At 37.8% G+C, this 26,672-nt stretch overlaps 1 protein-coding gene and 1 pseudogene across 2 annotated transcripts in view; both read left to right on the top strand.

Annotated features, from left to right (window-relative positions):
- The window catches only part of ADAMTSL1 (ADAMTS like 1), a 998,876-nt gene that overhangs the window by 671,075 nt on the left and 301,129 nt on the right, over positions 1-26,672 (top strand). For both annotated transcript variants that reach the window (XM_077148079.1, XM_077148080.1), the window contains one exon: positions 13,428-13,664. In XM_077148079.1, the coding sequence (XP_077004194.1) occupies positions 13,428-13,664 (237 nt within the window). The remainder of the gene's footprint in view (positions 1-13,427; positions 13,665-26,672) is intronic.
- LOC143660897 (histone deacetylase complex subunit SAP18 pseudogene) lies at positions 2,341-2,816 on the top strand (annotated as a pseudogene).

Here is a 26,672-nt window from a genome sequence, read left to right as displayed (position 1 = left end):
CTCTTGGTGCTTGCCTTGCTAATGTAGTCCATTAACTGTTTCCTGGAACTTAGGGAAGAGTGTTTCTGCCAATTCTTGTTGGTTGTTCAAAGCTCCCAGGTATGCACACAGGGCCTGAACTTTGTTAATATTTTGAGGGTAAAACTTGGAGCTGATAAGATGTTCTAAAGTCAAGTAGCTAAAATTTCTATGTATGTTTTTATCTGAAAGGTGCAATCCAGAATTGTCGGAGGATAGAGTAGATGCCTTACAAAGAAGTTCTTATTTTGTTTTCTTGAACAGTAGCTTTCAAAGGGGGTGTGTGATTAGGATTTGGTGGAAGAGAGGTATGGAGTTTAGAAGAACAATTCCAAGGGTGTCATGCACTGAGACTGACAGGTTTCTTCAGTGTCCACAGTGCATGTGGTCATCTGAACATGATTTCTGGTGTTTTTGTGATATTATCAGGTATTAACATTGACTTTATTAACAATGCTGTAAAATCAGAATATGGCATTTAAACCATGGTACTCATAAGAAATTTAATGAGACAGAAAAATTATCAGATTGTGCTAGCTGCTGAGTTTTTAAGGGTAGAAGTAATGAAAAGGTATATCCCTCTGGAAGGAAAAGGTCATCTTTGTAAAAGAGAAATTAAAGAAAAAATAACACCTCTCTTGGCCCTGAATCTATATTCTGTATATTAAAAAAAAAACAAAACATTTTAAAGGCCTTTTGTCATCTTAGCTGCTGAGCTATGATCTTTTACATTCCACCCAGTGAGTACATTTTGGGAGGACTGAGCCTCTTTCGTCCCACAGTGTAATCTGGTCTACCTCCCATCATCAGGGGGCATCTGGGAACCATCCTATCTTTCCCACTGGCTAGCTGACTAACCAGAAAATAGTTTTGAATTGGAACCATATAAGGTAGAACTCCATGGACTTTATGAATCATGATGGGAGTATATAAAAGGTCATTTTATTTTTGTGTTTTCAAAGAAGAAAGATGGCATGGCTGCCACTGAGTGCTTAAAAATTGGAGAGGGGGCGGGCCACGGTGGCTCAGCAGGCAGGAATGCTCGCCTGCCATGCCAGAGGACCCGGGTTCGATTCCCAGTGCCTGCCCATGTTTAAAAAAAAAAAAAGTTGGAGAGGAAAACCATTTTACTATATAAAATGGCTAACAACAGTAATTCATGGGATCATCTAACTATTTTAAATACAGAGTAAGTAAGTCCCAGCCCAGTGACCTGACACAGAGCTGTCAGTCCACAGGTATATTACAATTTGTTATATGACAGAAGGCCAGGAAAAATCAGACTGCGTTCTTGGTCCATTGCTCCTTGATGATATTTCTGGAGATGTATTGAGAGGTTGGAAATTGATTATTTATTCCAGTGCTTCCTTCCCATACTACATCTTTCAGCAGATTCTTTGTGGGTGAAGGATGTGTTTGGCCCAAAGAGACACTAGACTTTTTAGTAATTTTAATTGTCTTCATCATTATTTCCTATTAGTCAAGTTCAATGCATTAATATACTAATAACAATTTTTCATTCTTTATTTTTAAACCTCCAACTAAAGTTCGCTATTTCTGCTACTAAGGTTTCTGAGAATAGAACTCTCACGTTGTACGTATTCTTTATGCTGAACATTCACTGAACACCAAGGAGAATCATCTCTCATGTCAGACCTGATGATTTGTGGTGTCATAAGGCATCTCTCCAGAAGCTGATGACTTCAAAGATGATACCCAGGAAGTGTGTTAATTATTTTCAAAGCACTTAGGGCATCAATTTCTCCAACTTTTGGGAGGATCCACAAGTATAGTTACAGCATGATCCAAATTATAATGAATAGCTAAAAACTTTGTACATGGTAAATCTCTATCCAAATGGATTATTCTGTCATGATGATGATGATACTTGTGGGACAAGAAATTACAATGACTTTGCTTGACTTTCAACTCCTGCAGCTGGATATTCCAGGGGTTCAGTCAATGTTCTGAATATTTTGGTTTCAACAAAAGAACCTTTTTGCCAAATCCTTTTTCCCTTAATTTTTAAACATGTGTATTGCAAGGGAAATTTGATTCATATGTTCCTGATTCATTTACACTTAAATCATCAAAATGTTATTTTGTAAGAGCTATTTGATGTCCAAGAAGCTTTCTGAGCCTGTTTATAAGTCCTCTTAAGTCCTTTTTCTTGAAACAGGAAGTCGCATTTTGCCAAGTATAAATAAACTCCAACTTAAAAAGGTTCAAGTTCAGTTCCTACTCTGAACTCCAGGTTTTAAGTGCATTCTCAATTTAGCAAAATGTATCTTTCATCCTTACAAAAATATGGGCAGGGCGGGCCGTAGGAAGAAGATGGCCGCGGAGTCGCGCGTTGCCCGGGAGGAAATTAAGAAGGAACCCGAGAAGCCCATGGGCCGGGAGGAGATCTGCCCGCTCCTGCTGCTGCAGGGCTCCACCACCAGTAGCTGCCGTCACCGCGAACGGATGAGTTCTCCCACGGAAACGTGCCCTCCAGCGAGCTTCAGAGCGACGCTTGGATGAATGCAACCTTGAAAGAACTGACTTGTTTAGTAAAAGAAGTTTACCCAGAAGCCAGAAAGAAGGGCACACACTTCAATTTTGCTATTGTTTTTACTGATCTTAAAAGACCTGGCTATCAAGTAAAGGAGGTTGGCAGCACCATGTCTGGCAGAAAGGGGACTGATGATTCCATGACCTTGCAGTCGCAGAAGTTCCAGATAGGTGGTTGTTTGGACATAGCGATCACCCCTCCAAATCCGGCACCGCCTCCTTCTGGGCGCATGCGACCACATTAAAGGTTTATTTACTATTTCTTGATTGTATTTTTCAGTGATGTAAAATAAAAGTACACATTCTTTTCCTCCCCTGATTATTGCCATTTAGCCTTAGAACTGTTAGGCACATTGTAATGCATCTATGCAGGTTCAATTTTACTGTGCTATGGTGTGCATATTAATAGAAGATCCATGTTGTTTCAAGCTCTTCTGCAAAATAAGAAAAAATTACTCTCAGCATTCTCTGTAAAGCTGCATCGTATATATGTGTCTAATAAGCCTGAGTCTGAAAGTTAAAGGAGAAATGGAAATAGGGTTTAATCGAATGGATATTTGGGGTTTTGTGCTACGTGATGGGAGGATGTGTTTAAGTCCCAGCACAAGAAAGCCATGTGATTGTATTAAATCACGCACTCTATGTGGTCTTGACTACTGTAGGCAGTTAGAAAAAGGGCCAGTGTGTGTGTGAACGAGGCATAGCATGTAAAGGCAACAGGCATTTCAGAATAGCGTAATCTTTGGCAAGTTGAAAAAGCTGTATGAGGAGATTGGCCTGTCTTGGATCTCAGGGTGACATAAAAAGGTTAGAGGAAAATGGGTATCATGAGGGCTTTATACATTTTAAAATGGGAAAATAAGGCATTTTGAAGGCAGGAATCAGAGTAGAGGAAATAAGGCTAAGAATTTGGGGTAAGGGTTAAAAGATCTGAAAATGGAGGCAGAGATGAAAGGATAATTTTAATTAAGATCAAGTGGGAAGAGCCAGGGATGAGGCGAGGTTGAGTAAGGAGGGAATATCCACACATGCTGCTATGTGCTGGGACCTAGTGTCATTTAAATCCTGAGAGTGCATAAACTATCTGGATGGAGAGGGATATAGTGTAGTGGTTGAGACCACTGAGTGGAGCTGAAAATTTAAATCCTTAGATACTGTACCACTTCTCTGCAGAGTTGGACAGGTTACTTAAATCAGTTCTATTTAAAAAATTTTTTTTCTATAATTTGTAAAATAGAAATAGCAACCCATAGGGTTATGAAGATTAAATAATTGTAAAGGGCTTAGAATAGTGCTTAATATGCAAGAAACAATATTAGCTATTAGCCATAATTTGGAGTTTAGTCAAAACTGGGAATATATCTTCCATAGCACTATTACATCTTGTTTTAAAGTTTATAAAGAGTGTGGCAGTATGCAGTAGGTGGAATCTAGTAGTAATTCCTTGGGATAGCTTAATTAAATAGTACTTTAATCTATTAAAAATACAAAATCAAAATGTATGTTACCAAATGAAAAAAAGTGTATACCAGAAGTGATATTCCAAGTAAAATGTTATTAGTTTTATCTTGTACATGCAAAAGCAGTCATTTAATATCAGATGATTTTGTGGAATTGGTATCTGTTGCAAAGGAAGTTAACAAATGGCAGAGACAAGCATAGACTTTTCTACCCTCTAGTTTTCACCAAGCCCTTAGATTATTTATTCCTTCATGTAAGGTAGACTTGAGTTATAAGCCACAAAATTAATCTGAACCTAATTTTTTTAAAGAAGCCATGATTACCTTCATATCTGTAGAAAAAATTGGGATGTACTGTACAGATCAGAAGGTAGAACTAAATAAATGACTTCTCAGCTAATTTTTCGTATGTTGTGAACACTTTACAAGGGTTCTGTAATTTGATATCATCTTCCCGCTAGCTTAAAATTAAGTGGTTTGGCTGATTAACTGAATTCCATCCTTTGCTTGGTTCTAACAAGTAGCTTTTCTTTTAAAATTTTCAATGTCCCACCAAAAGTACATTTATAAAGTGCCTAATGAATTTATTGTGTATAATGCTAAGATTCAAGACTGGATTTTGTCCTGATTTCCCTCTTACTGTGGTTAAGTATGAGTTTGGGTAGCTGCGCCGTTTCCTTAAATACAAAATAGAAATAGCCATGGTGGCCCCATGCTAAGTGCTTTAATATTTACCCTGACTTCCTTACTTGCTCAAAGAATTTTTCCTTTCGGAAACTGAATTATATAGCAGATGGCATTTCCTATATCTTTTCAGTTTTCTTGTGATGTATATTAAATTGATATTTTCATTTATTTACCACATCTTCAATAGGAAGTCTCAAAGTTATTTATACCTGAATTTTAGGCATTAAGTACAAAAAGATACTGACACTGTTATACTCATAACACTCGTTGGCTCAGGTAATATTTTATATACAACATTTGTGCAGGTCTGTGTGGCTAGTTTTAAAATTCTCTGAAGTACTCCTGTTAAATAAAAACTGAAGCGGGGGGTGGGGAATATATGGGCAGAAGAAAAGACAGTAGTGATGAAAGTAAGTGAAGGTATTCATTAACATTATTATTTTCAGAGTTATTCAACAGTAGGAAAAGTTCATGAAACCTATAACAGGTATTCTTGAAGCCATTAGATAGAGGTGAATTGCAAACAAGAACACCAGTCTGCTTGTTGATGCTCTGATGATGTCATCGAATCTGGTTACCCTTTTAGTCACAGAAAAGAAAAACCAACCGTATTGACACTTTGTCTTCATTTTTTATTAATTCTATCTTGGTCTGCTTTTGAGTCTTATTTATTTTAGGAAAGGAGGGAAGAACCAACACATTTTCTTGAGCAGAATGAACTTAGGAAAGATTCTGTAGGAGTTTTATGTCTGTGCTAAAATGATATAATATCATCAATTATAAAATGTAATTGACAGTCTTTTCTTGGAATTAGATAATGCAGAAAACTACCTCTGGTTCATACTAAGAGGTCTCTTAATTATATCTTGCCCTTACTACTTTAATGCAGACTTGATTCAGCCTGACCCTGGTTCCTTTCTAGCTGATTTACATATTTTTTTCTCTTGTCTAAAGATATTTTTAGGGCAGGCCACGGTGGCTCAGCAGGCAGAGTTCTCACCTGCCATGCCAGAGACTCAGGTTCAATTCCTGGTCCCTGCCCATGCAAAAAAATAAAATAAAATAAAGGTATATTTTAAATTTTTATTAGAGCAATTTATTTTTTAAGAAAAACAATGCAGAAAGTATAGAGTTTCCCAAATATAGCCCTCCACAGTTTTCCCTATTAACATTTTGTATCAGTGTGGTACATTTTTTATAGTTGATGAAATACTGTTTTTATAATTATACTATTAATTGTAGTCCATAGTTTACAATAGGTTTTACTCTTTGTGCAGTATTATGTTGTTATTTTATTTTATTTTAGTAACATATATGCAACCTAAAATTTCCCATTTTAATCACTTTCAAATATACAAGTCGGTAGTGTTAATTACAGTCACAATGTTGTGCTACCATCACCACCAACCATTACCTGAACTTTTTCATCACCCCAGACAGAAACTCTGAGCCTGTTAAGTATTAACTCCCCATTCCCCAAACCCATGCTAATAGCCTGTATTCTAGTTTCTGACTCTGTGAATTTGCATAGTCTAATTATTCCACATCAATGCGATCATTGTCCCATGTCTGGCCTAGAAAAAGGAAGCAAAGGCAATTATGAGAGAGGTTTGGGACTATTCTAGACAATTTCCTTAATGTTCTTTGAATTTATTTAAATATTGCTTCAGTACTACTGAACAGTCTAGTGTCTCCTGGGATGACAGTTATTATATAAATGAAAACATTTTATTTAAACATTATTAAATCATTCACTGCAGAAGCTAGCACGCAATGACCACGAACAAAACTAGCTGATCATATAAAGCTGGGGGTCTTATACTTGCCAAGTGTCAGAGAACACCACCTTGACAGTCTCAGCAGTGTCCGAAGTGGGAGAGTTTATGGAGGGGTAAAGAAAAGGTTTCGGGGATTGAGTTTATAGGGTTGTTTTATAGCAGAAGTTAGTAAGTGAAGTCTAGGCAGGAGTAGGTAGAATTTGCCAACTCAGCCAGTTGCTAGCCTTGTGGTAGAAATGTGAGGCCGTGAAGAGTGCATGTTAAATCTTATGGAACAGAGAGTTTGAAAGCAGCTGCTGGAAAACATTTGTGCTTAGTTTGTTTTGCCTGTCATTGTTTGATATAATTTACTTTTGCTTGCAATGATTTGATATAATTTACCTGTTTTTCAGCTAAGCATAGCATTGCAGGTTGAGGTTTTTTCCTCACAACGAAGAAATAAGTATTCTCTATAACTAATACTCTCATAGTGCAGTGTGGCCCTTATCCTGCTTTATTCTTCTTCCCAATATTTATCACTGCCAAATAGCTGATATATTATTTGTTCGTTTACTTATTTATCTCTGGCTTTACTTATCTGATTGTTTTGGTTTGTTAATGCTGCCAGATGTGATATACCAAAAATCGTTTGGCTTTTATAAAGGGAATTTATTAAGTTGCAAGTTTACAGTTCTTAGGCCTTAAAAATGTCCAAACTAAGATGTCCGGAAAAAGATACCTTAACTCAAGAAAAGATGATGGGTCCAGATGGTGTCTGCTAGGATGTTTGGTGTCTGGTTTCAAACAGCTTCCCCGGGGGCACTTACTTTCTACATCTCCAAACGTCTGGGTCTCACGTTGGCTCTGAAGCTTTTTCCAAAAGAGTTCCCTCTTCAAAGACTCCAGGAAGCACCCCCACCATGAATGGGTAGAAACGCATCTCTGTGAAAACCACCTAATCAAAAGGTCCCACCCACAACTGGGTAGGTCACATCTCCATGGAAACAACTTAATGAAAAATATCCCACCAGACAATATTAAGTCAGGGCCAAAGAACATGGCTTTTCTGGGGTACACAATTGTTTCTAACCAGTACACTAACTAAAAGAACTATCAGGGCAGGGACTATGTTTTTTGTACTGGGAAAACATCTATAATTCTATTAGTAAAACATCTTTGAGAGTTTATGCTGTGTTTTGAGCAGTTTTATATTCATCCTAAATAAATATTTAATTGTTTAAACTCCATCTTGCTTAGAAAGAAATTATGCTCACCCAAATGTTAGGGCCTAATATGCTACTTAATAGTACCAGTAAAGTTTTAAAAGGGAGTCAGGAATTCCGTGTTATAAAATAAAGAGAAATGTTGTTCTCACATGCTTATTTAAATATAGAGAGATTTTCAGAGAAAGAAACCTGCTATAAGAGAAATTTCAAAATGGTAATATGGGAACCATGAACTGCTAAATGACACATGAAAATCCTTTATTTCAAAAAATATTATGGAGAATTATGGGAAGCATCTTTAGAACCTTGTGTTGGGCAGTGATTTCTTGGATATTACACCTAAAGCATGAGAAACAAAACAAGAAAAAAATAGATTAATGGGACCTCACAAAATTAAAACAGGTGCTCAAAAAAAAATTACAAGAGTTGGAGAGAATTTGGAGAAATAGGAACTTTTCAAAATTTCAACTATTCAAAATGTTTTTGGCTATTCCAGACCCCTTACCCTTCAAAACAAATTTCATAATTGGCTTTTCCTTTTCTGGAAAGTAGTCTGTTGGAATTTTCAGTGGATTGCATTGAATCCGTAAATCAGTTTGTGTAGAATTGGCATCTTAACAATTTAGTTTTCCAATCCATGAACACAGAATGTCCTTCCATTTACTTAGGTTTTCCTTCTTTTCATTTAGCAATGTGTTGTCATTTTCTTTGTCTGTTTCCTTTACACCCTTGGTCAAAAAATATTTGCTTATCTTCATTGCTATTGTAAATGGGATTTTTTTTCTTGATTTCATCCTCAGTTTGCTCATTACTAGTGTATAGAAGCCCTACTGATTTTTACACATTGACCTTGTACCTGCCTCTTTGATATATTCGTTGATTAGCTCTAGTAGCTTTGGGGTCTTTCTATACATATATAGGATCTTGTCATTTACAAATAGTGAAAGTTTTACTTCTTCCCTTCCAATTTGGATGCTTTTTATTTCTTTTTCCTGCCTAACTGCTCTGGTTAAAACTTCCAGTACAATGTTGAATCACACTGGTGACATTAGGCATCCTTGTCTTGTTCCAAATCTTAAAGGGAAGGCTTTCAGTCTCTCATCATCTTTATAATTTTCAGCCTTAGGCCCCATTCTGCCTTACAACATTTCAGTTTTCCATTTTTCTTTATGAGATTTTCTGCCTCCAATAATTCCCATGTTAGGATAGCTCATCCTAAGGAGATAGTATGGGGTCAGCATGCTTATTTTTGTTTGTTTGTTTAGGCGCTCCAGCAATTAGAGACCTGTTTGGGTGGTCTTGCCAGCAGTTCCGCTTTGGGTCTCTTTTGTTTCCATGTTAATGTATCTTGCCCCAGGGCGCCAATGAGGTCAGCATTCAGTAACACCCATTTTTATGTTTAGGTGTGCCAGCAATAGAGACCAACCAGGTTGGTTATGTGAACCTCTTATCAACGGTTCTGCTGTGGGTTTTTTCTTTTTTTTTTTTTAACTTTTTTTTATCGTATAACATAACATATATTCAAAGCAAAGAAAGAAAAAAGCAATAGTTTTTAAAGCACTCTTCAACGTGTAGTTACAGAACAGGTCCCAGAGTTTGTCATGGGCTACCACACCATTGTCTCAGATCTTTCCCTCTAGCTGCTCCAGGACATTGGAGGTTAGAAGGAATATATATTTTTTATCATCACTTTTTTCTTTTTTGTGAAAAATAACATCTCTACGAAAAAGCAATAGATTTCAATGCACAGCACAATTAGTTGTAGAACAGATTTCAGAGATTGGCATGGGTTACAATTCCACAATTTTAAGTTTTCACTACTAGCTGCTCTAAGATACTAGAGACTAAAAGAAACATCAGTATAATAATTCAGCACTCACACTCATTTGTTAAACCCTGCTTTCTCTGTATAACTTCACCATCACCTTTGATCTTTCTCCCATTCTGTAGGGGCATTTGGTCTATGTCCATTCTAACTTTTTTGTGTTAGAAAGGGCTGTCAATAATGAAAGGTTGGGAGATGAAACCAGCTGATATTCTGGAAAAGCTGACCTCTCTAGGTTTCAGGACATATCTGGTCCAGGGACCCATCTGGAGGTTGTAGGTTTCTGGAAAGTTACCCTAGTGAATGGAACCTTTATAGAATCTTACATATTGCCCTAGATGTTCTTTAGGATTGGATGGAATGATGTTGATTGGGGTTTGGTAAGTTAAAGGTAGCAATGTCTAACTGAAATTTGTGTAAAAGTGACCTCCAGAGTAGCCTCCCGACTCTGTTTGAACTCTCTCAGCCACTGATACCCTACTTGTTACATTTCTTTTCCGCCTTTTGGTCAGGATGGCATTGTTGATCCCATGGTGCCAGGGCTGGACTCATCTCTGGGAGTCATCTCCCACACTGCCAGGAAGACTTTCACCCCTGGACGTCATATCCCACGTAGCAGGGAGGGCAATGATTTCACTTGCAGAGTTGGGCTTAGAGAGAGAGAGAGAGTCCATATATAAGCAACAAAAGAGGTCCTCTGGAGGGGACTGTTAGGCACATCTATAGGTAGGCTAAGCTTTTCCAATACATACATAAGCTTCACAAGAGCAAGACTCAAGATCAAGGGCTTGGTAACGTTTAATAGTTCCATTTTTTTTCTCCCATCCCTCAAGGAACTTTGCCAATACTTTTTGATTATCTGCTTAATATATTCTGGAATATTTCCATGAATTACATTAAGTTATACAGGATTAAATGCCCTCATTTTTATTCTGGGCTCCCTGTGTTTTGATTGTTTAAGCAGCTATCTAGACAGGTTAAGTTAGATTATGTGCTACAAAAAATTTAGGTTCTGGACAAAATAAAACTTTCTTCCTTTGGTCTTAAAGAGTAGCTGAGGTTCTGAAATATAGACAATGTCTTCCTTACCCTTGTGTTCTGAGTTACCTTAATCTTGACCTGATCACCTTCATTCTTATCTCTGAATACCAGTTATTTATAGATAAAACAACCTCTAAAACTCCAGAAATAATAATTATAAAATGTGACTGCTCCAAGAGCTTACAATGTAGGCCCCTGTTTTCTTATAAGCATTTTCTAAATGAGACTATACAATAATTTCTCTCTTGTTTCTGTCTTATTTTACCTTACCAAATGTCCCACAGGTTCATTTACAATGTTGCATGCCTCACAACTTTGTTTCTTTTTGTAGCAGCACAATATTCGATCATATGTTTACACTATCATTCACCAATCTACTTCTCAGGCAGAGCATCATTCAACCACATTTACCATGGTCATAAAAGTGGAGTCATACAGTATCTATACTTTCGTGCCTGGCTTGTTTCACTCAGCATTATGTCCTCAAGGCTTATCCATCTTGTCATGTACTTCAGGACATCATTTCATCTTATTGCTGTATAACATTCCATCATATGTATATGCCACGTTTTGTTAATCCACTCATCTGTTGATGGGCACTGGGATTGTTTGCATCTTTTGGCAATTGTGAATAATGCTGCTATGAACACTGGTGTGCAAGTGTCCGTTTGTGTCACTGCTTTCAGCTATTCTGGGTATATACCAAGTAGTGCTATTTCTGGGTCATACAGCAATTTGATATTTAGTTTCCTATGGAACTGCCAAACTCTCTTCCATAGAGGCTGCAACATTATGCATTCCTACTAGCAGTGCATGTGTCCCAATTTCTCCACATCCTGTCCGACATTTATAGTTTCCAATTTGTTTAATAGCAGCCATTCTTATAGGTGTGAGATGGTACTGCATTGTAGTCTTGATCTGCATTTCCCTTATAGCTACTGAAAATGAGCATCTCTTCATGTGCTTTTGTGCCATTTATATTTGTTCTTCAGAAAAAAAATGCCTATTCATATCTTTGGCCCATTTTTATAACTGGGTTATTTGTTCTTTTGTTGTTGAGTTGTATGATTTCTTTATGTATACAGGAAAGTAAACCTTTGTCCCATGTGTGATTTCCAAATATTTTCTCCCATTGAGTTGGCTGCCTCTTCACATTTTTGACAAAGTCTTTGTGGTGCAAAAGCATTTGATTTTGAGGAGTTCCCATTTATCTATTTTCTCTTTTGTTGCTTGTGCTTTGGGGGTAAAGTTTAGGAAGCTACCTCCTATTACTACGTCTTTAAGATGTTTCCTTACATTTTCTTCTAGAAGTTTTATGGTACTCATTCTTATGTTTAGGTATTTGATCCACTTTGAGTTAGTTTTGTAAAGGGTGTGAGGTAAGGATCCTCTTTCATTCTTTTGGCTCTTGATATCCAGTTCTCTGTCGTGAGTGTCCTGTTTCCTAGATGCCCTTTTGTATATACACACTTGCCAGCCACTTGGATTCTGCCCTGGATCTATGTGGCCCCGGACCCCCTGCCTGCATATGTGTGGGGTTCCACCTCACTGCCGTGCATATCTCTGTCATGTGCAGTCACAGCAGGTGATGCTGGGGCCAGAGTGCTGCCCCCACATGCCTCTTAAGCGAAGAGGACAAGGAAGGAGGAGGGCCCACTGGCAGGTCCAAAATGCACATCTACTACCTTCTTCTTTCATGTTTTTTTTTATTCAATCCAACACTTATGGAGTCCTCCTCCAGTCTCTGTCATCCTCCAGAGTCCCAAGCAGGTGGGACTGTCCTTTCAGTAGTTGTTTCTGAGGGGAGGCTCTTCCAAGGGCTGTTTTTCATCACCATCTTAATGATGTTGGATCTAGTGTGGTGTGTGTTTTTAAAGTTAAATCTCATTTGCTTTCACTGAGGTTCATTATTCATTAGATAGCAGCCATGGTTATTCATAGTTTTAGATTTAAAAGCTTCTGTCATATAATATATGCTGAAAACATCCTTGTTTTCCATGGTCTCTCCCAATCTGATTTAAAATTCAAATTCAGAGAATGTCCTACTAATTCTCTAATTCTTTTTCTTCACTAGTTTCATTAAATAATCATAGTAATAGTTAATAAGTACTAAGGGTCTTCTGTCCATTATTTGGCCCATATAAGCTCATGAAGTTCTCCCAACAACCTTGCAAGCTGAACAGTAGTCTTGTCTCCATTCTAAACACAAGGAAACCTATGCTCATGCAGCTACACCCCTTTCTTAGGGGGAAGTCCATGACCTTTCCACTCTGCCATGCTGCCATAAGCTAAAACAATTTAGGTATAAATGATTTGTCTTTTTTGTTCCCCATGGTTAATTCCAGATACTGTGTAGCATTAGTTTTAGAAAAGATTCACAACCCCACTCCACAATTTTGAATGAAATTATAATTTTTTTGCTGGTTGCTAAACCATAGCTCTCAAATCAGAACTGAAAGGGACAGAGGTGCTTTCAACTAACCCTCTGGTTCTACTTAACTTAAGGAAATCAAAATAATATTACCATGTGAAGGAATCTTTGAAACAATTAATATCTTCCAGAAACTATATTTCAATATGGTTCTTGGTAAACTAATATAAATCAGAAGATATATTTTTAGCAGGTTACTTTTCCATTTGACTTCAATCAAAAAATATATTTCAAGGTGATTTCTTTCTCAAACATCTATGTTTGGGGGCCATGTATCATATAACCTTTCAAATGATATGGGAGGGTCCATCTGATAATGACCAGAACATTTGCTTTGTTTTGTAAAAACTCTTGACAGGCCACATAGCTGCCCCAGCTTTCTGTGTTTGGCCACCCTGTTAACCTGTCCCTCCCCACTTTCTCTTCCAGGACTGCCCACCAGAAGCAGGGGATTTCCGAGCTCAACAGTGTTCAGCTCATAATGACGTCAAGCACCACGGCCAGTTCTATGAATGGCTTCCTGTGTCCAACGACCCCGACAACCCATGTTCTCTCAAGTGTCAAGCCAAGGGAAAAGCCCTGGTTGTTGAACTGGCACCTAAAGTCTTAGATGGTACTCGTTGCTACACGGAATCTTTGGATATGTGCATCAGTGGTTTATGCCAAGTAAGTGCTGAGTTCTTTTCATTCTATTTGCTCAGAAGTTTTTAATATCTTTGTATAAATAGCTTTTGTAAGCCCCACTATCTGAATCATGAAGTATTACCTTTCTAGAGTTTATAAATAATTGGTGAAAATTTGAAAATTGAGGTTTAATTTCAGTGACAAAAAAAAAAAACCGTTGTATTTTACATCAAGAAAAAGTGGACTAGAGATTTTTTTCTTTCCTTGAGTCACAACCGAATATGAAAAAGTAAAAACTATTGAATATTGCATATCACCTTTGTGTCAGACTGAAATTACCTAGTGTGGTTGCCTCTGATTCTTCTCTTCTTTAGAGACATTGTTTTTCATTTCCTCAGAGCTTCAGAATCACTCAGGTGAGACTGACTCTAAAATCCCCCAAAACTCTAGGAGCACTTGTTAACTTGTGACCGTAACTCTCATTTTGCTGAAACTTCAGACATAGCATAGAGAAGGACATGACATCATCAGCCAGCTTGGGTTTCAGCCAGTAAATCTTTAAAACAGGGATAGCAAAGAGATTTGATTTCTGGTATCACTTCATCAGTGTCTACTTTGGATAGGGTTTGGTACGGTGGTGAAGAGTTTGTATGTTTTCCATCTTTATTTAAAGGTTCTCTCTTTGTACTAGGTTGACTAGTCTAACTTTTGCAGCAAGCAGTTCCCTGTGGGCTGTACTTCACTATATACTTTTATATTCCATTGTCATTTTGAGACTCCTTGCTTCTTCTAAGTAGACATTGGTTGAAATTTTTCTCTCTTCACAATCTCTAAAGTCACAACCAGAAATATAAGTTTGAACTAACCTTTCAGTAATTTGTTCTTTCATATCCCTGTATTTATTTAAAACTTAAACCTACATTTGGATGTAAAAGGAATAACTATAATGCAAATTCTAAAAGAGATGAGATATCAGGCAAGGTTTTTTTTTAAACATTTTTTAATTGTGAAATATAACATATATACAAAAAAAAGCAGTACATTTAAAAGTACATTTTAACAGATTGCAAATATTCCACAATTTTAGGTTTTTCCTTCCAGCTTCTCCAAGACACTAGAGACTAAAATGATAGCTCAATATAATGATTTAGTAGTCATCCTCATTTGTTAAATCCTAACTTCTCTGCTATAACTGCTCCTTCTCCTTTGATCCTTTTCCCAATCTTTAGGGATATTTGGGTTATGCCTATTCTAACTTTTTTATGTTATAAAGGGGTGTTGACAGTATGGGATAGGGGGATGGAATTGGTTGATGTTTTTGGAGAGACCTGCACCTCTGGACTTATCTGGTCTAAAAACCATCTGAAGCTTTTAGGTTTCTGAAAAGTTAATTTAGTGCATGCAACTTTGGTAGGATCTCAGCATCATGGGTGTTCTTTAGGGTTAACAGGAATGATGGTGGTTGGGGTTTGGCAGACCTTGACAATTAACAATATCTATCTGAAACTTGCAAAAGAGTGGCCTCTAGAATAGCCTCTTGACTTCATTTGATTCTCTTAGCCACTAATACCTTATCTTGTTACATTTCATTTACCCCTTTGTATGGGCAGGAAGGCATTGTCAGTCCCATGGTGACAGAGACAGCCAGGCTCATTCCTGGGAGTCATGTCTACATTGCCAGGAAGACTCACACCCCTGGACATCATGACCCATGTAGGGAGGAGGGTGATGATTTTCCTTGCAGAGTGGGGCTTAGAGAGGAAGAGAAGCCATCATCTGAGCAACAAAAGTGGTCCTCTGGAAGTAAGTCTTAGGCATAGTTATAGGTAGGCTTAGTTTCTCTGCTGCAAGAGTAAGTTTCATAAGAGCAAGCTTCAAGTTCAAGGGCTTGGCCTATTAGCCTGGGAGTCCCTAGTGTTTGGGAGAGTATTAAGGGTTCCCCTGATGGGAAAGTTTATTAGTTCCATATTTTTTCTCCAATCCCTCAAGGGACTTTCATGTGTATGAGAGAGAGAGACATATTCTAAACCTTAAAGCACTCTGAGTAATGAGATAGGAAGATGTGGCATGTCTAAGCACATCTCAGAAAAGTACAGATGACATATACACATGAGGATTTCTTTGTATCTGCAATATATGAATTTTAGATTTAAATTTGACTGTAAATCTAAATATATATAATCTTACAGTTTTAAAGATAGGAAAGACCTTAGCAAAGCAGTGTATTTAAGGAATATCATTTGTGATATTTGGTTTGGCTTCCTCCTATATAACTCTTAGAAGTTTTGAAATGGAATTATGGGATTTGAAGATGCTTGGGGGTCATTAGAGAATTATAAAGCAGTTATATCTAGAAAAAGGACTGTGTTGAGGAGAATGGCAAATAGAAGAATAATGCATTGTATGTGAATACATTGTTAGAGGAAAGCAAAACAGATTTCCATTAATCAAAAATCTGAGGACTAGAAAAGTTAGATTTTCTGGCCATGGCATAAGGAGAACTAAATTTCAGGTTTATTAAGACAAAACTTTTTCTACTATATAACACTGCTAAGTAAACTGAAATAAACAAGACAATTCAGCAAATTAGGTTTCATTTGTTTCTGTTGCATGTAAGTTCAATGTGGGATGTTTTCCCATAGACTAATCCCACCAGCTGGCAGCTAAAGGAATCCTATCAAATCAGTTAAAGAATAATTTGTAAATATAGTAAATATGGAGTGATAATGTTGTATTTTTTGTTATAAGTATAAGTATGCTTCCTCAATTTGGATTCTTATGAAGGTGACTTGTTAGATTTGGGGGCAAGTCTAAATTATAGAATATTTGGAAAGTTTTCCTTATAGATAGAAATATTGATTTATGTTTTCTTGGTTTGTCTTGTTAGAGGGGGCAGTATTAGGTGAAGTAGGTAGAAAACTCAGATTGTATTTAAGCAAGTAGTTTGGTCTGGCGGGAGAGCAGGGTATCCCATAGACTAAGAAGAACAAGATAGTTTGGGCCAAAATCATGGAGGCCTGAATAGTAAACAGAACTATGGTAAACAGTGGGTAACCTGGAGAGACTTTTAGTGAAGAAAAGGCGTGATCAGAGCTCTGCTTTAGAAAGATTAATACAGCTGCAGTTATATGAAGCTGGAAGTAGAAGGCCTTAGAGTCAAGGAGATCAGCAAATGGGAGGCTCTTGCAGCAAAGGTGAGGCAAAGCATGAGCTGGGCCAGGATAGTGGAAGCAGGAATACAAAGGAAACGAGTCTAAATCCAGAGAAGATTTTTTTGTTTGTTTTGGTTATACCTAAGGCCAAGGGTAGAAGGCAATAAATGAAGTTTCCCATGCTCAGAGAATCAAAAACTACAACTTAATCTGACCCGTTAGGGAGTGTAATTTTTCCTCCTTGCTTGCTGCCACTACATCAGAATGTGTATTTTCATGACTCAAACCTACTTGAGATTTTACAAAGTGGTTGGAGGACAGAAGATGAATACTTTAGTATAGTATGTACTTTTTCAGAAGGAGAAGAATAAAGTTAGTCACACACAAAGTTGGAGTGCTCACTACAAAGGATCAAATATATAAATTCTATTCCGTTTAGAATAAATTCCTTTGTGTAGATTGGTGATTAGTATTTTCAGCCTTTAGGAAGAAACAGTAAGAGAATGCATACTTCCATGTTTTTTCAAAAACCTCTGCCAAGAACCTTATGCAGACATAAATGTGCAGTTTTTATAAAGTTCCTCCTAGTTTCCTGAAAAAAATTGCCTCCCCTGTTCTATTTTCCCTTCCTTTCCATTTCTTGCATTTATTGTAGAGTCTTAGCACTTTCTCTAACTTTATTTTCATCCTGTTATAATTTGTTTTTTTGTAAGCTGCTTCAAATATTTTTGAGGCAAGGCAGATATAAAATATAAATGTGCAATGAAGCAAATATTTAGATTTGGACATAGCTTGCCTTGGTGGAAAATGACAGCATGTAGAGGTGTGTCATTCAGAGGTACTGATTTATTTATTTAAACTATACCTGGTTGATATTCAACTATGAGCCACTTGCTCAAAACTGTGCCTATAACTCTTTAAAAAAAAACGTAAAGGTGGCTGAATAGAGTAGCTCGAGATTAGCCCAGCTCCATGGAAAAGTTAGAGAAGGGATAGGAGGGTGACTGAGGTGGTGATTTGGGAGTGCAGCTGACCTGGGAGAGCCTTCTGCACCACATGCAGCAGCCTGGTTGCAGAGACTGAGGAACTGAGAGGCAGAAAGCTGGAGCCTGGCATGGACGTGTGGAGCCCTCAGGAGTACACAGACCGGAGCCCAGGACTTAGAAGTAAGCCAGGTCACTTTCCTTGGGTGCACTACCCTCACCAGCGCAGCCCCGTGACCAGTGACTCACCCCTCACCCCACACCCCACGTACCCGAACCCCATCACCTGCTCCCATTCCCTGCACTCCAGGCGCCTCCACTCCACCAGCCCCCAGTGCACATATCTGCCCCCCAACTTCACCCTAAGTGCAGCCCAGCCCACTTCTCCTGCACCCCTCCCGAGCACTACCTCCCCCTCCCTGTTCCCGGCAGGCTGTTGCCAGTGGATAAAAGCTGTGGGCACCAACTTCCATACCCAGGCTACCCCTGCCCATAGTGTCGCACAGCCTCACTCTGCCCCGCCTGAGCTCTGCACATCCACTTACGGCAGTCCCAAGCCCACGCATGCGCATATATCCCCAATCACATCATTCAGGTCTGGGAACCACACTTTATAGCAGTCCTAGAACCACACATGCGCACAGCCCTCAGCCACACATCCTAGCTCTGAGAAAGTGCTGACCTGAGCAGCCGGGTCATATCTGACCCCGATCCATGAAGGCATAACCCCGACCACAGCTTTACGCAGGCACACAGAGGGCACCGTGCCCTAGACCAGTGCACAGCAGGGTTAGGCTCGCCAGACCAGTGCACCCACACAGCTACATCCTCCCTGGCCACTGATGCCTCCCATCGTTCACAAGCATCAGCGTAACATTCCCAACCTGTGCCTATACCTGCCCTGAAACAAATCACCTCACTGAGTGCCCCACCCCATGCCCTACTCCCTGCCGCACAACCATCCCGTGAACAGAAGGCCTTAGACTACTGAAAGAAATCAAATCCCAAAGTAAATCAATCATGATATTTAAATGCCACAAAGACAGCAGAAAATCAATAAGCATACCACAGTGCAGACAGATTTATAGCCCTGCCTAATGACCAAATTAAAACACCACAGGAGACAAAGGGAAAATATGAAAACCCACTAGCCAGCATTGTACTCAATGGAGAGAGACTAAAAGCTTTCCTCCTAAGATCAGAAACAAGACAAGATGCCCACTGTCACCACTATTATTCAACATTGTGCTAGAAGTTCTAGCTAGAGCAATCAAGCAGGACAAAGAAATAAAAGGCATCCACATTGGAATGAAAGAAGTAAAACTCGTTATTTGCAGATGATATACTATACTTGGAAAATCCTGAGAAATCTACAGCAAAGTTACTCGAGCTAATAAACAAATTCAGCAAGGTGGCAGGATATAAAATTAATGTGCAAAAATCTGTAACATTTCTATACACAAGCAATGATCTGGCTGAGGAGTCAGTTATGGAAAAAATTCCATTCAAAATAGCAACTAAAAGAATCGAACAAATAATATATGACATATCTGGCAGTGATAAATATTAGGAAGAAGAATAAAGCAGGGTAAGAGCCACATAGTTCTAAAAGAGCCAAATACTTAGGAATGACCTTAATTAGGGACATAAAGGACTTGTACCCAGAAAGCTACATAACATTGCTAAAAGAAATCAGAGGAGGTTTAAATAGGTGGTAAAGATATTCCCTGCTCATGGACAGGAAGGCTAAATATAGTTAAGATGTCAACTGTCCCCAAATTGATCTACAGATTCAACACAGTACCAATCAAAATTCCAACAACCTACTTTGAAGATTTGGAAAAGCTAATTACCAAATTCATCTGGAAAGGAAAGTGACCCCAAATTGCTAAAAGCACCCTTAAAAAAAAGAAAGTGGGAGGATTAACACTCCCTGACTTTAAAACCTATTGTAGGGCAGGCCACAGTGGCAGGTAGAGTTCTCACCTGCCATGCCAGAGACGTGGGTTCATTTCCTGGTGCCTGCCCATGCAAACAAACAAACAAACAAACAAAAAAAAAAAACCTATTATAAAGCCACAGTGGTTAAAACAGCATGGTACTGGCACAAAGACAGAAGCACTGCCCAATGGAATCAAATTAAGAGTGCAGAAATAGACCAATAAATCTATGGTCAACTGATTTTTGACAAGGCTCCCAAATCCTCTGAACTGGGACAAAATAGTCTTTTTAGTAATTGGGCATGGAAGAACTGGATATCAACAGCCAGGAGAATGAAGGAGGACCTCTATCTTACACCCTACACAAAATTAACTCAAAGTGGATCAAATACCTAAATATAAGAACTAGCACCATAAAACTTCTAGAAGAAAATGTAGGGAAACATCTTCCAGACCTGGTAATAGGAGGTAGGTTCCTAAACTTTACACCCAAGGCACAAGCAACAAAAGAAAAAATAGATAAATGGGAATTCCTCAAAATCAAATACTTCTGCACCTCAAAGGAATTTGCCAAAAATGTGAGGAGGCAGCTGACTCAATGGGAGAAAATATTTGGAAATCACACATCAGACAAAGGTAATTTCCTGTATATACAAAGAAATCATACAACTCAACAACAAAAGAACAGACAGCCCAATTATAAAATGGGCTAAAGATATGAATAGGCATTTTCCTGAAGAGCAAATACAGATGGCTCAAAAGCACATGAAGAGATGTTCATTTTCACTGGATATAAGGGAAATACAGATCAAACCTACAATGAGATACCACCTCACACCTATAAGAATGGCTGCTATTAAACAAAGAGGAAACTATAAATGTTGGAGAGGGTGTGGAGAAATTGGGACACTTATGCACTGCTGGTAGGAATGTGTAATGGTTCAGCCACTATGGAAAACTGTTTGGTGGTTCCTTAGGAAACTAAATATTGAGTTGTCCTTTGACCCAGCAATAGCACTACTTGGTATATATCCAGAAGAGCCGAAAGCAATGACACAAACAGACATTTGCATGCTGATGTTTATAGCAGCATTATTCACAATCACTAAAAGATGGAAACAAACCAAATACCCATCAACAGACGAGTGGATCCACAGAATGTGATATATACATACGATGGAATATTACACAGCATTAAGACAAGATGACATCCTGAAGCACATGACAAGATGGATGAGCCTTGAGGACATAATGCTGAGTGAAATTAGCCAGACCCAAAAGGATAGATACTGTATGATTCCACTTTTATGACCAGCGTAAAGGTATAATCAGGGTTTATAATACATAATATAGGGGACTTAGAGATATATAGAAGCTAGAAATGGGTGAACCGTTAGCTTATGAGGTTGAGGGAATAGATAGGAGTGAAGGTGGTTCTCTAGTGGATCTAGAAGTAATATTACCATATTGAAGATGAACAAGATTGAAAGGGGTTGTATAGACCTACATGTCCCACTGATTCACACTAGAAATATGAATTAGTTCTCTCAAGAATTACCTCAAAGATATGATTCTTGTATAAAGAGTGCTTAAGTCCAGGGTACGGTTGAAAACTGCTATTGTTTGCTATGGGCTATGTTCAAAAGGAAACCATCAGGGGCGGGCCGCGGTGGCTCAGCGGGCAAGAGTGCTTGCCTGCCATGCCGGGGGACCCCGGTTCGATTCCCGGCCCCAGCCCATGTAACAAACAAACAAACAAAAAATAATAAAATAAAAAAAATACTTTAAAGTCTCATGTTAAAAAAAAAAAAAAGGAAACCATCAGCACTACCACAGCAACAGCAGAGGTAAATAATGGGGGGAGGGACAAGAGTAAAGAGGAGGTTTACATTTCCTATTTGGCAAGGGTCTGTTTATTAGTTTTCTTTCTCTTGGGAACAATGAAATTATCTAAAGTTAAAAATGTTGGTGGGCTGTGGACTTTGGGCCCTCTACATGATGCCCAATGAATGCAGGTAGCTGAAGGATGCACTGATGGAGAAATATATTGGTGAACGATGGTGTATATTTATGAACGAAGGTTGTGCTGCTACAAAAAGGAACAAAATCATAAGGCATGTAACGATGTGAATGAACATGTGGGACATTTGGGGAGACAAAAAAAGCCAGAAGCAAAAAAGCAATGTTATAGTCACCTTTAGAAAATGCTTGTAAGAAAACAGGGGCCTAGATTGTAAACCTTTAGAGCAGACACATTAAGTCTGAAGTGGGGATTATCATTTCTGGATTTTGAGAGGTTGTTTTATATATATAACCTGATATTTAGAGACAAGAACGAAGCTGAATAGGTTTGAGTTAAAGTAATTCAGAACATAGGGGTAAGGAAGACAATGTCTACATTTTAGAACTACAAATACTCTTTGAGACCAATGAAAGGAATATTTATTTGATCTGGAAGTGAAATTTTCTGCAGTACGTAGTTTAATTCAACCTATCTGTATAGCTCATTTGAACAATAGAAACACAGGAAGCACAGAATAAGAAAGGGGTTCTTTAATCCTGTATAAATAATTGTAATGCTTGGAAACATCCTAGAGTATATTAAGCTGATAATCAAAAAGTATTGGCAAAGTCCCTGAAAGAGGGAAAAAAGAATATGGAACTATTAAACCTTATCATCAGAAAATCTCCTAATACTGTGTCAAACTTTAGGGACACCTAAATCAATAGGCTATGCCCTCAATTATGAGGCTTACTCTTGTGAAGCTTATGTAGGTAGCGGATAAGCTTAGACTGCCTATAGGCATGCCAAAGAGTTACTTCTGGAGGACCTCTTTTGTTGCTCAGATGTGGCTTCGGTCTCTCTAAGCCCAACTCTGCAAGTGAAATCATTGCACTTCCCCATACGTAGGACAAGACATCCAGGGGTGAAATTCTCCTTGTTGACATGGAAGATGACTCCCAGGGATGAATCCAGACCTGGCACCATGGGATCAATTATTCTATCCTGACCAAAAGGGGGAAAAGAAGTGTAATTAATAAAGTATCAGTGTCAGGGAGAGTTTAAATAGAGCCAAGAGGCTACCCTAGGGGTTGCTCTTACACAAACTTCAGTTAGACCTTGCTACCTATCATAATCTGCCAACCCCCAACCAGGACCATTCCAGCCAATCCTAAAGAACACCTAGGGCAATATGTAAGATTCCACAAGAGTTCTAAACACTAGAGTAATTTTCCAGGAACCTACAACTTCCAGATGGGTCCATGGTCCAAATAAGCCCTGAAACCTAGCCCAGCCTCTCCAGAACATCAGATAGTTCCATCTCCCTACCCCATATTAGTGACAGACCCTTCCAATACCAAAAATTTAGAATTACCATAGCCCAAACAGCCCTAAGGAGAGGTATGGAAAGATCAAAGGTGACAGTGGAGTTATACATAGAAGGTAGGATTTAACAAATGAATATGAATGCTGAACCATTAAATTGATATCTCTTTTAGCCTCTAGTATTTTAGAGTAGCTAGAAGTAAAAACCTAAAATTGTGAAATTGTAACCCATGTCAAAGTCTGAGATATGTTCTACAAATAATTGTGGTGCTGTGCTTTGAAATTTATCCCTTTTTATATATATATTATTTTCACAGAAAAGAAGGAAAAAAAAGTTGATTGTGATGAAGTAAAAAAAGTAAGTTGATTGTGAAAAAGTAAGCCCTCTTGCCTCCTATATTCTGGAGCAGCTAGAAGGAAAAATCTTAGAGAATTGTATGGGTCCATGACAAACTCTGGGATCTATCCTGTAACCGCTTGTTGAACAGTGCTTTGAAAACTATTGCTTTTTTTATTTCTTTGCTTTGTATATATGTTATACTATACAATAAAAAAGTAAAAAAAAAATAATAAAGGGAGGGAAAAAAATTAATAGTGAAAGAGAAAAAAAGGGCCATAGAATCTTAGTATTTCACAACCAGAAGGTATTGTCACTGCACAGAGAAGGAAACTGAAACCTGGAGTGACTTTCCTAAGGTCTTGAGTGAATGACTTATCTGTATTTGCTGTGGATTCACGTCAGGAAGTTTCAGGAAAATTCTAGAATCATCTCTATTTATAATGTTTATCTCATTCTTATTCAATAGTATTCGAGCATCACACTAAGTAGTGTCATTCATTTGCTCTAGTAGTAGAAGGAGTAACAATAATAAGCAACAACTTCCATTTTTACATGGCTACCATGTCTAGGCACTTTATTTTTTTTTCCCCAATATTTTCAACAACTCTGTATATTAAATATTAGCCTCTTTCACAGATGAAGAAACTGAGGCTCAGGTAGATTGCATGACTAGCCCAGGGATACCCAGTTCTATCTGACCTCAAAGCTCCTTTACCTTCTGGTGAGGAGACCCGGTAAACAAAGGCAGAGTAGTGTCTCCAGATTTGGCTGCACACCAAAATCCCCTGGAGAACCTAAAAAACTTTTAGACCCCATATGCAGCCATTCATATGTATTAGTTTTATGTGTTTAAAACACTTTCTTTATGATTCTATTATTTGGCCACATTATGAACCACTTGTAGAGCAGAAAGCAGACAGGATTTAATATCAAAGCACATGGGTTGGAACCCCAGCTCTTCTTGAATGGACTGTGTGATGGTGGTCAGATTCCCGAACCTTCCTAAGCTTTGTCTTTTTTTTGTATGCTGTTTGGTGGGGTCACATTTCATTTTTTTCCATGTGAATTTCCTGTTATTGAAGCATCATTTGTTGAATTTTTGTTTGTTGTATTTTGTTTGTTTGTTTTTGGGGAAGTGCATGGACCAGGAATCGAACCCAGGTCTCCCGCATGGCAGATGAGAATTCTACCTCTGAACTGCCCTTGCACCACCACCCCAAAGCTCTAGCTTTTCATCTAGTGGAGAATGTATTGTCTCATAGACTCCAGAACACCAAGTGAGATAGGTAATACACCTGAAAGTGCTTAACAAACTACAAAGGCCTGTGGGAGTGTAGAGGATCCTCAAAATTTTGAGTTGAAAAATGTATTAAAGTAATGATTCCCTATATATCATAACCCTACAATATTTCAAAAAAGATCAGAGATAAAATAACCAACTTTTTGGAATTTTAAAAACAAAAAGACCTTTGACCATCTAACTCCATCGTCACTTCTTATTTGAAATTTTTTTAGAAAGTATTAAGAACCTAATTTCAGAATAAAGGACAGTTCTTTGAACTGAATATATTTTCTCTAATATGAAACTTACCACACTATACCTGTTCTCCTTTCTTTTCCCATAGCACAGAAATTGTCAGTAATAGTGTTTCATAGACCAGCACAAACTTTAGATCTTGTAGTCCATCCCAGAGAAATATTGCTTTACTAGGTTGTGCAATTTTCCCAAAAACTTACATCTGGTTAATAGCAGACTCAAGGTCAATGAGGGCTAGTGATGATGACCATTTTTCAACCATGTACCCTTTTTCTTCAGCATATCCCACAGGCCAAGATGTTGTCCAGCTTGAAGTTGTCATTTATATTATTAGAACAGTAAGTTTAATGAATATACCTTTTCAAATCACGCTCTCCTTGTTGTGCTGTCTCTCCCCACAATGCAGCTCAGACTGAGAAACACTGGGATTTTTATGTGCTCCTTATCATTCTGGATTAGATAAAGTTGATGATGAGGAAGAAGTAGGGAAGCAATTTTGTATAGTATGAATAATTAAGAATAAAAGCTCTGGAATCAGACGTCTGGGTTTGAGTCTAAGATCCATCACACATTGGTGTGTGACTTGGAGCAAGTTTCTCAGGCTCAGTCAGTTTCCTCATCTACAAAATGAGGGTAATATTTGTAACTGCTTGATAGGATTGCTGTGAGGATTAAATAATCTGTTGCATTTGAAGAGCTTGCTATGAGCTTGATAAATACCAGCTATTACTATTACTAGTATAGAACCCAGATTACTTCTTGTCTTGTTATTTTCCTCCATATGGCCTTTTTGAGTACATGATTTAGTGTAGTTATATGTACAAAAGGTAATTCTGACTTCCCAGTGGATAAACAGACCTTCTGTTTATTTCCTATTACAACCGTTTTGTTGTTGTTGTTGTTAATCGCTCCACATTGTACCATTATCAACAGCTGATCCAGGGCTGTGAATTGTATCTTGTACAAAGTTAATGAGCCATGTCAAATAGGATCAGCTCTGTTAGTACTGCTGTTATAAACCCATTTATATTTGTTGTAAAGCACAAAGCCCATTTATGTTTAAATATATAAAACAGTGTGGCATAAATTTGTACATAGAACATAAGCTGCTGCTTAAGAAGATTTTTAGGTTATTTTGAAATCAAATAGAAAGTTTTTGAATTTTTAATGATTTAAAATTTTTCTATTATAATTAATAGGATTCAGTTGATATTTGACAGGTATCAAAACAAAAAATGATTATCAAGTTAACCCTTTTATGACTGCATATTTATAATAGTGCTTATTATTATTTCACAAAATAAGGCATTTCCAAAAGGAAAATTCCTTTCAAGTAATGCTTTATACAATGTTATTTTAAATGAATGATACAATAAAGAAATAAGCATTAAATTGGACCATGGAGTTTTGACATGGATTAAGGTTAGGGTTACTCTGGTAGTGTTAAAATGAATCATATTTCTGACAAATAACTTCTTTTCAGTTTTAATAATTCCTGGGATGAGTATTATTTCTCCAACTTTGTGGTCTAAATCACTAGTATCAGATGTTCACCATTTATTCCAAAGGTGGTGATGTCAGAAGCAGGAGTTGACTGTTTTTTTTTTCCTGCTTCATTTTGTAATCTCATTCTACATGAAAGCATGATATTGCTTAAAATATTTAATATATAGTTTTTCTTCTCCCCTTTGCATGATATTGTAAAGATAAAATAAACCTTACAATATACTTGTTGACCTTGGGCAAATTACCTAGTTTCTAAACCTCATT

This window comes from Tamandua tetradactyla, chromosome 2 (assembly GCF_023851605.1).
Source record: "Tamandua tetradactyla isolate mTamTet1 chromosome 2, mTamTet1.pri, whole genome shotgun sequence".
NCBI lineage: Eukaryota > Metazoa > Chordata > Mammalia > Pilosa > Myrmecophagidae > Tamandua > Tamandua tetradactyla.
This window is presented reverse-complemented; position numbering and strand designations above follow the sequence as displayed.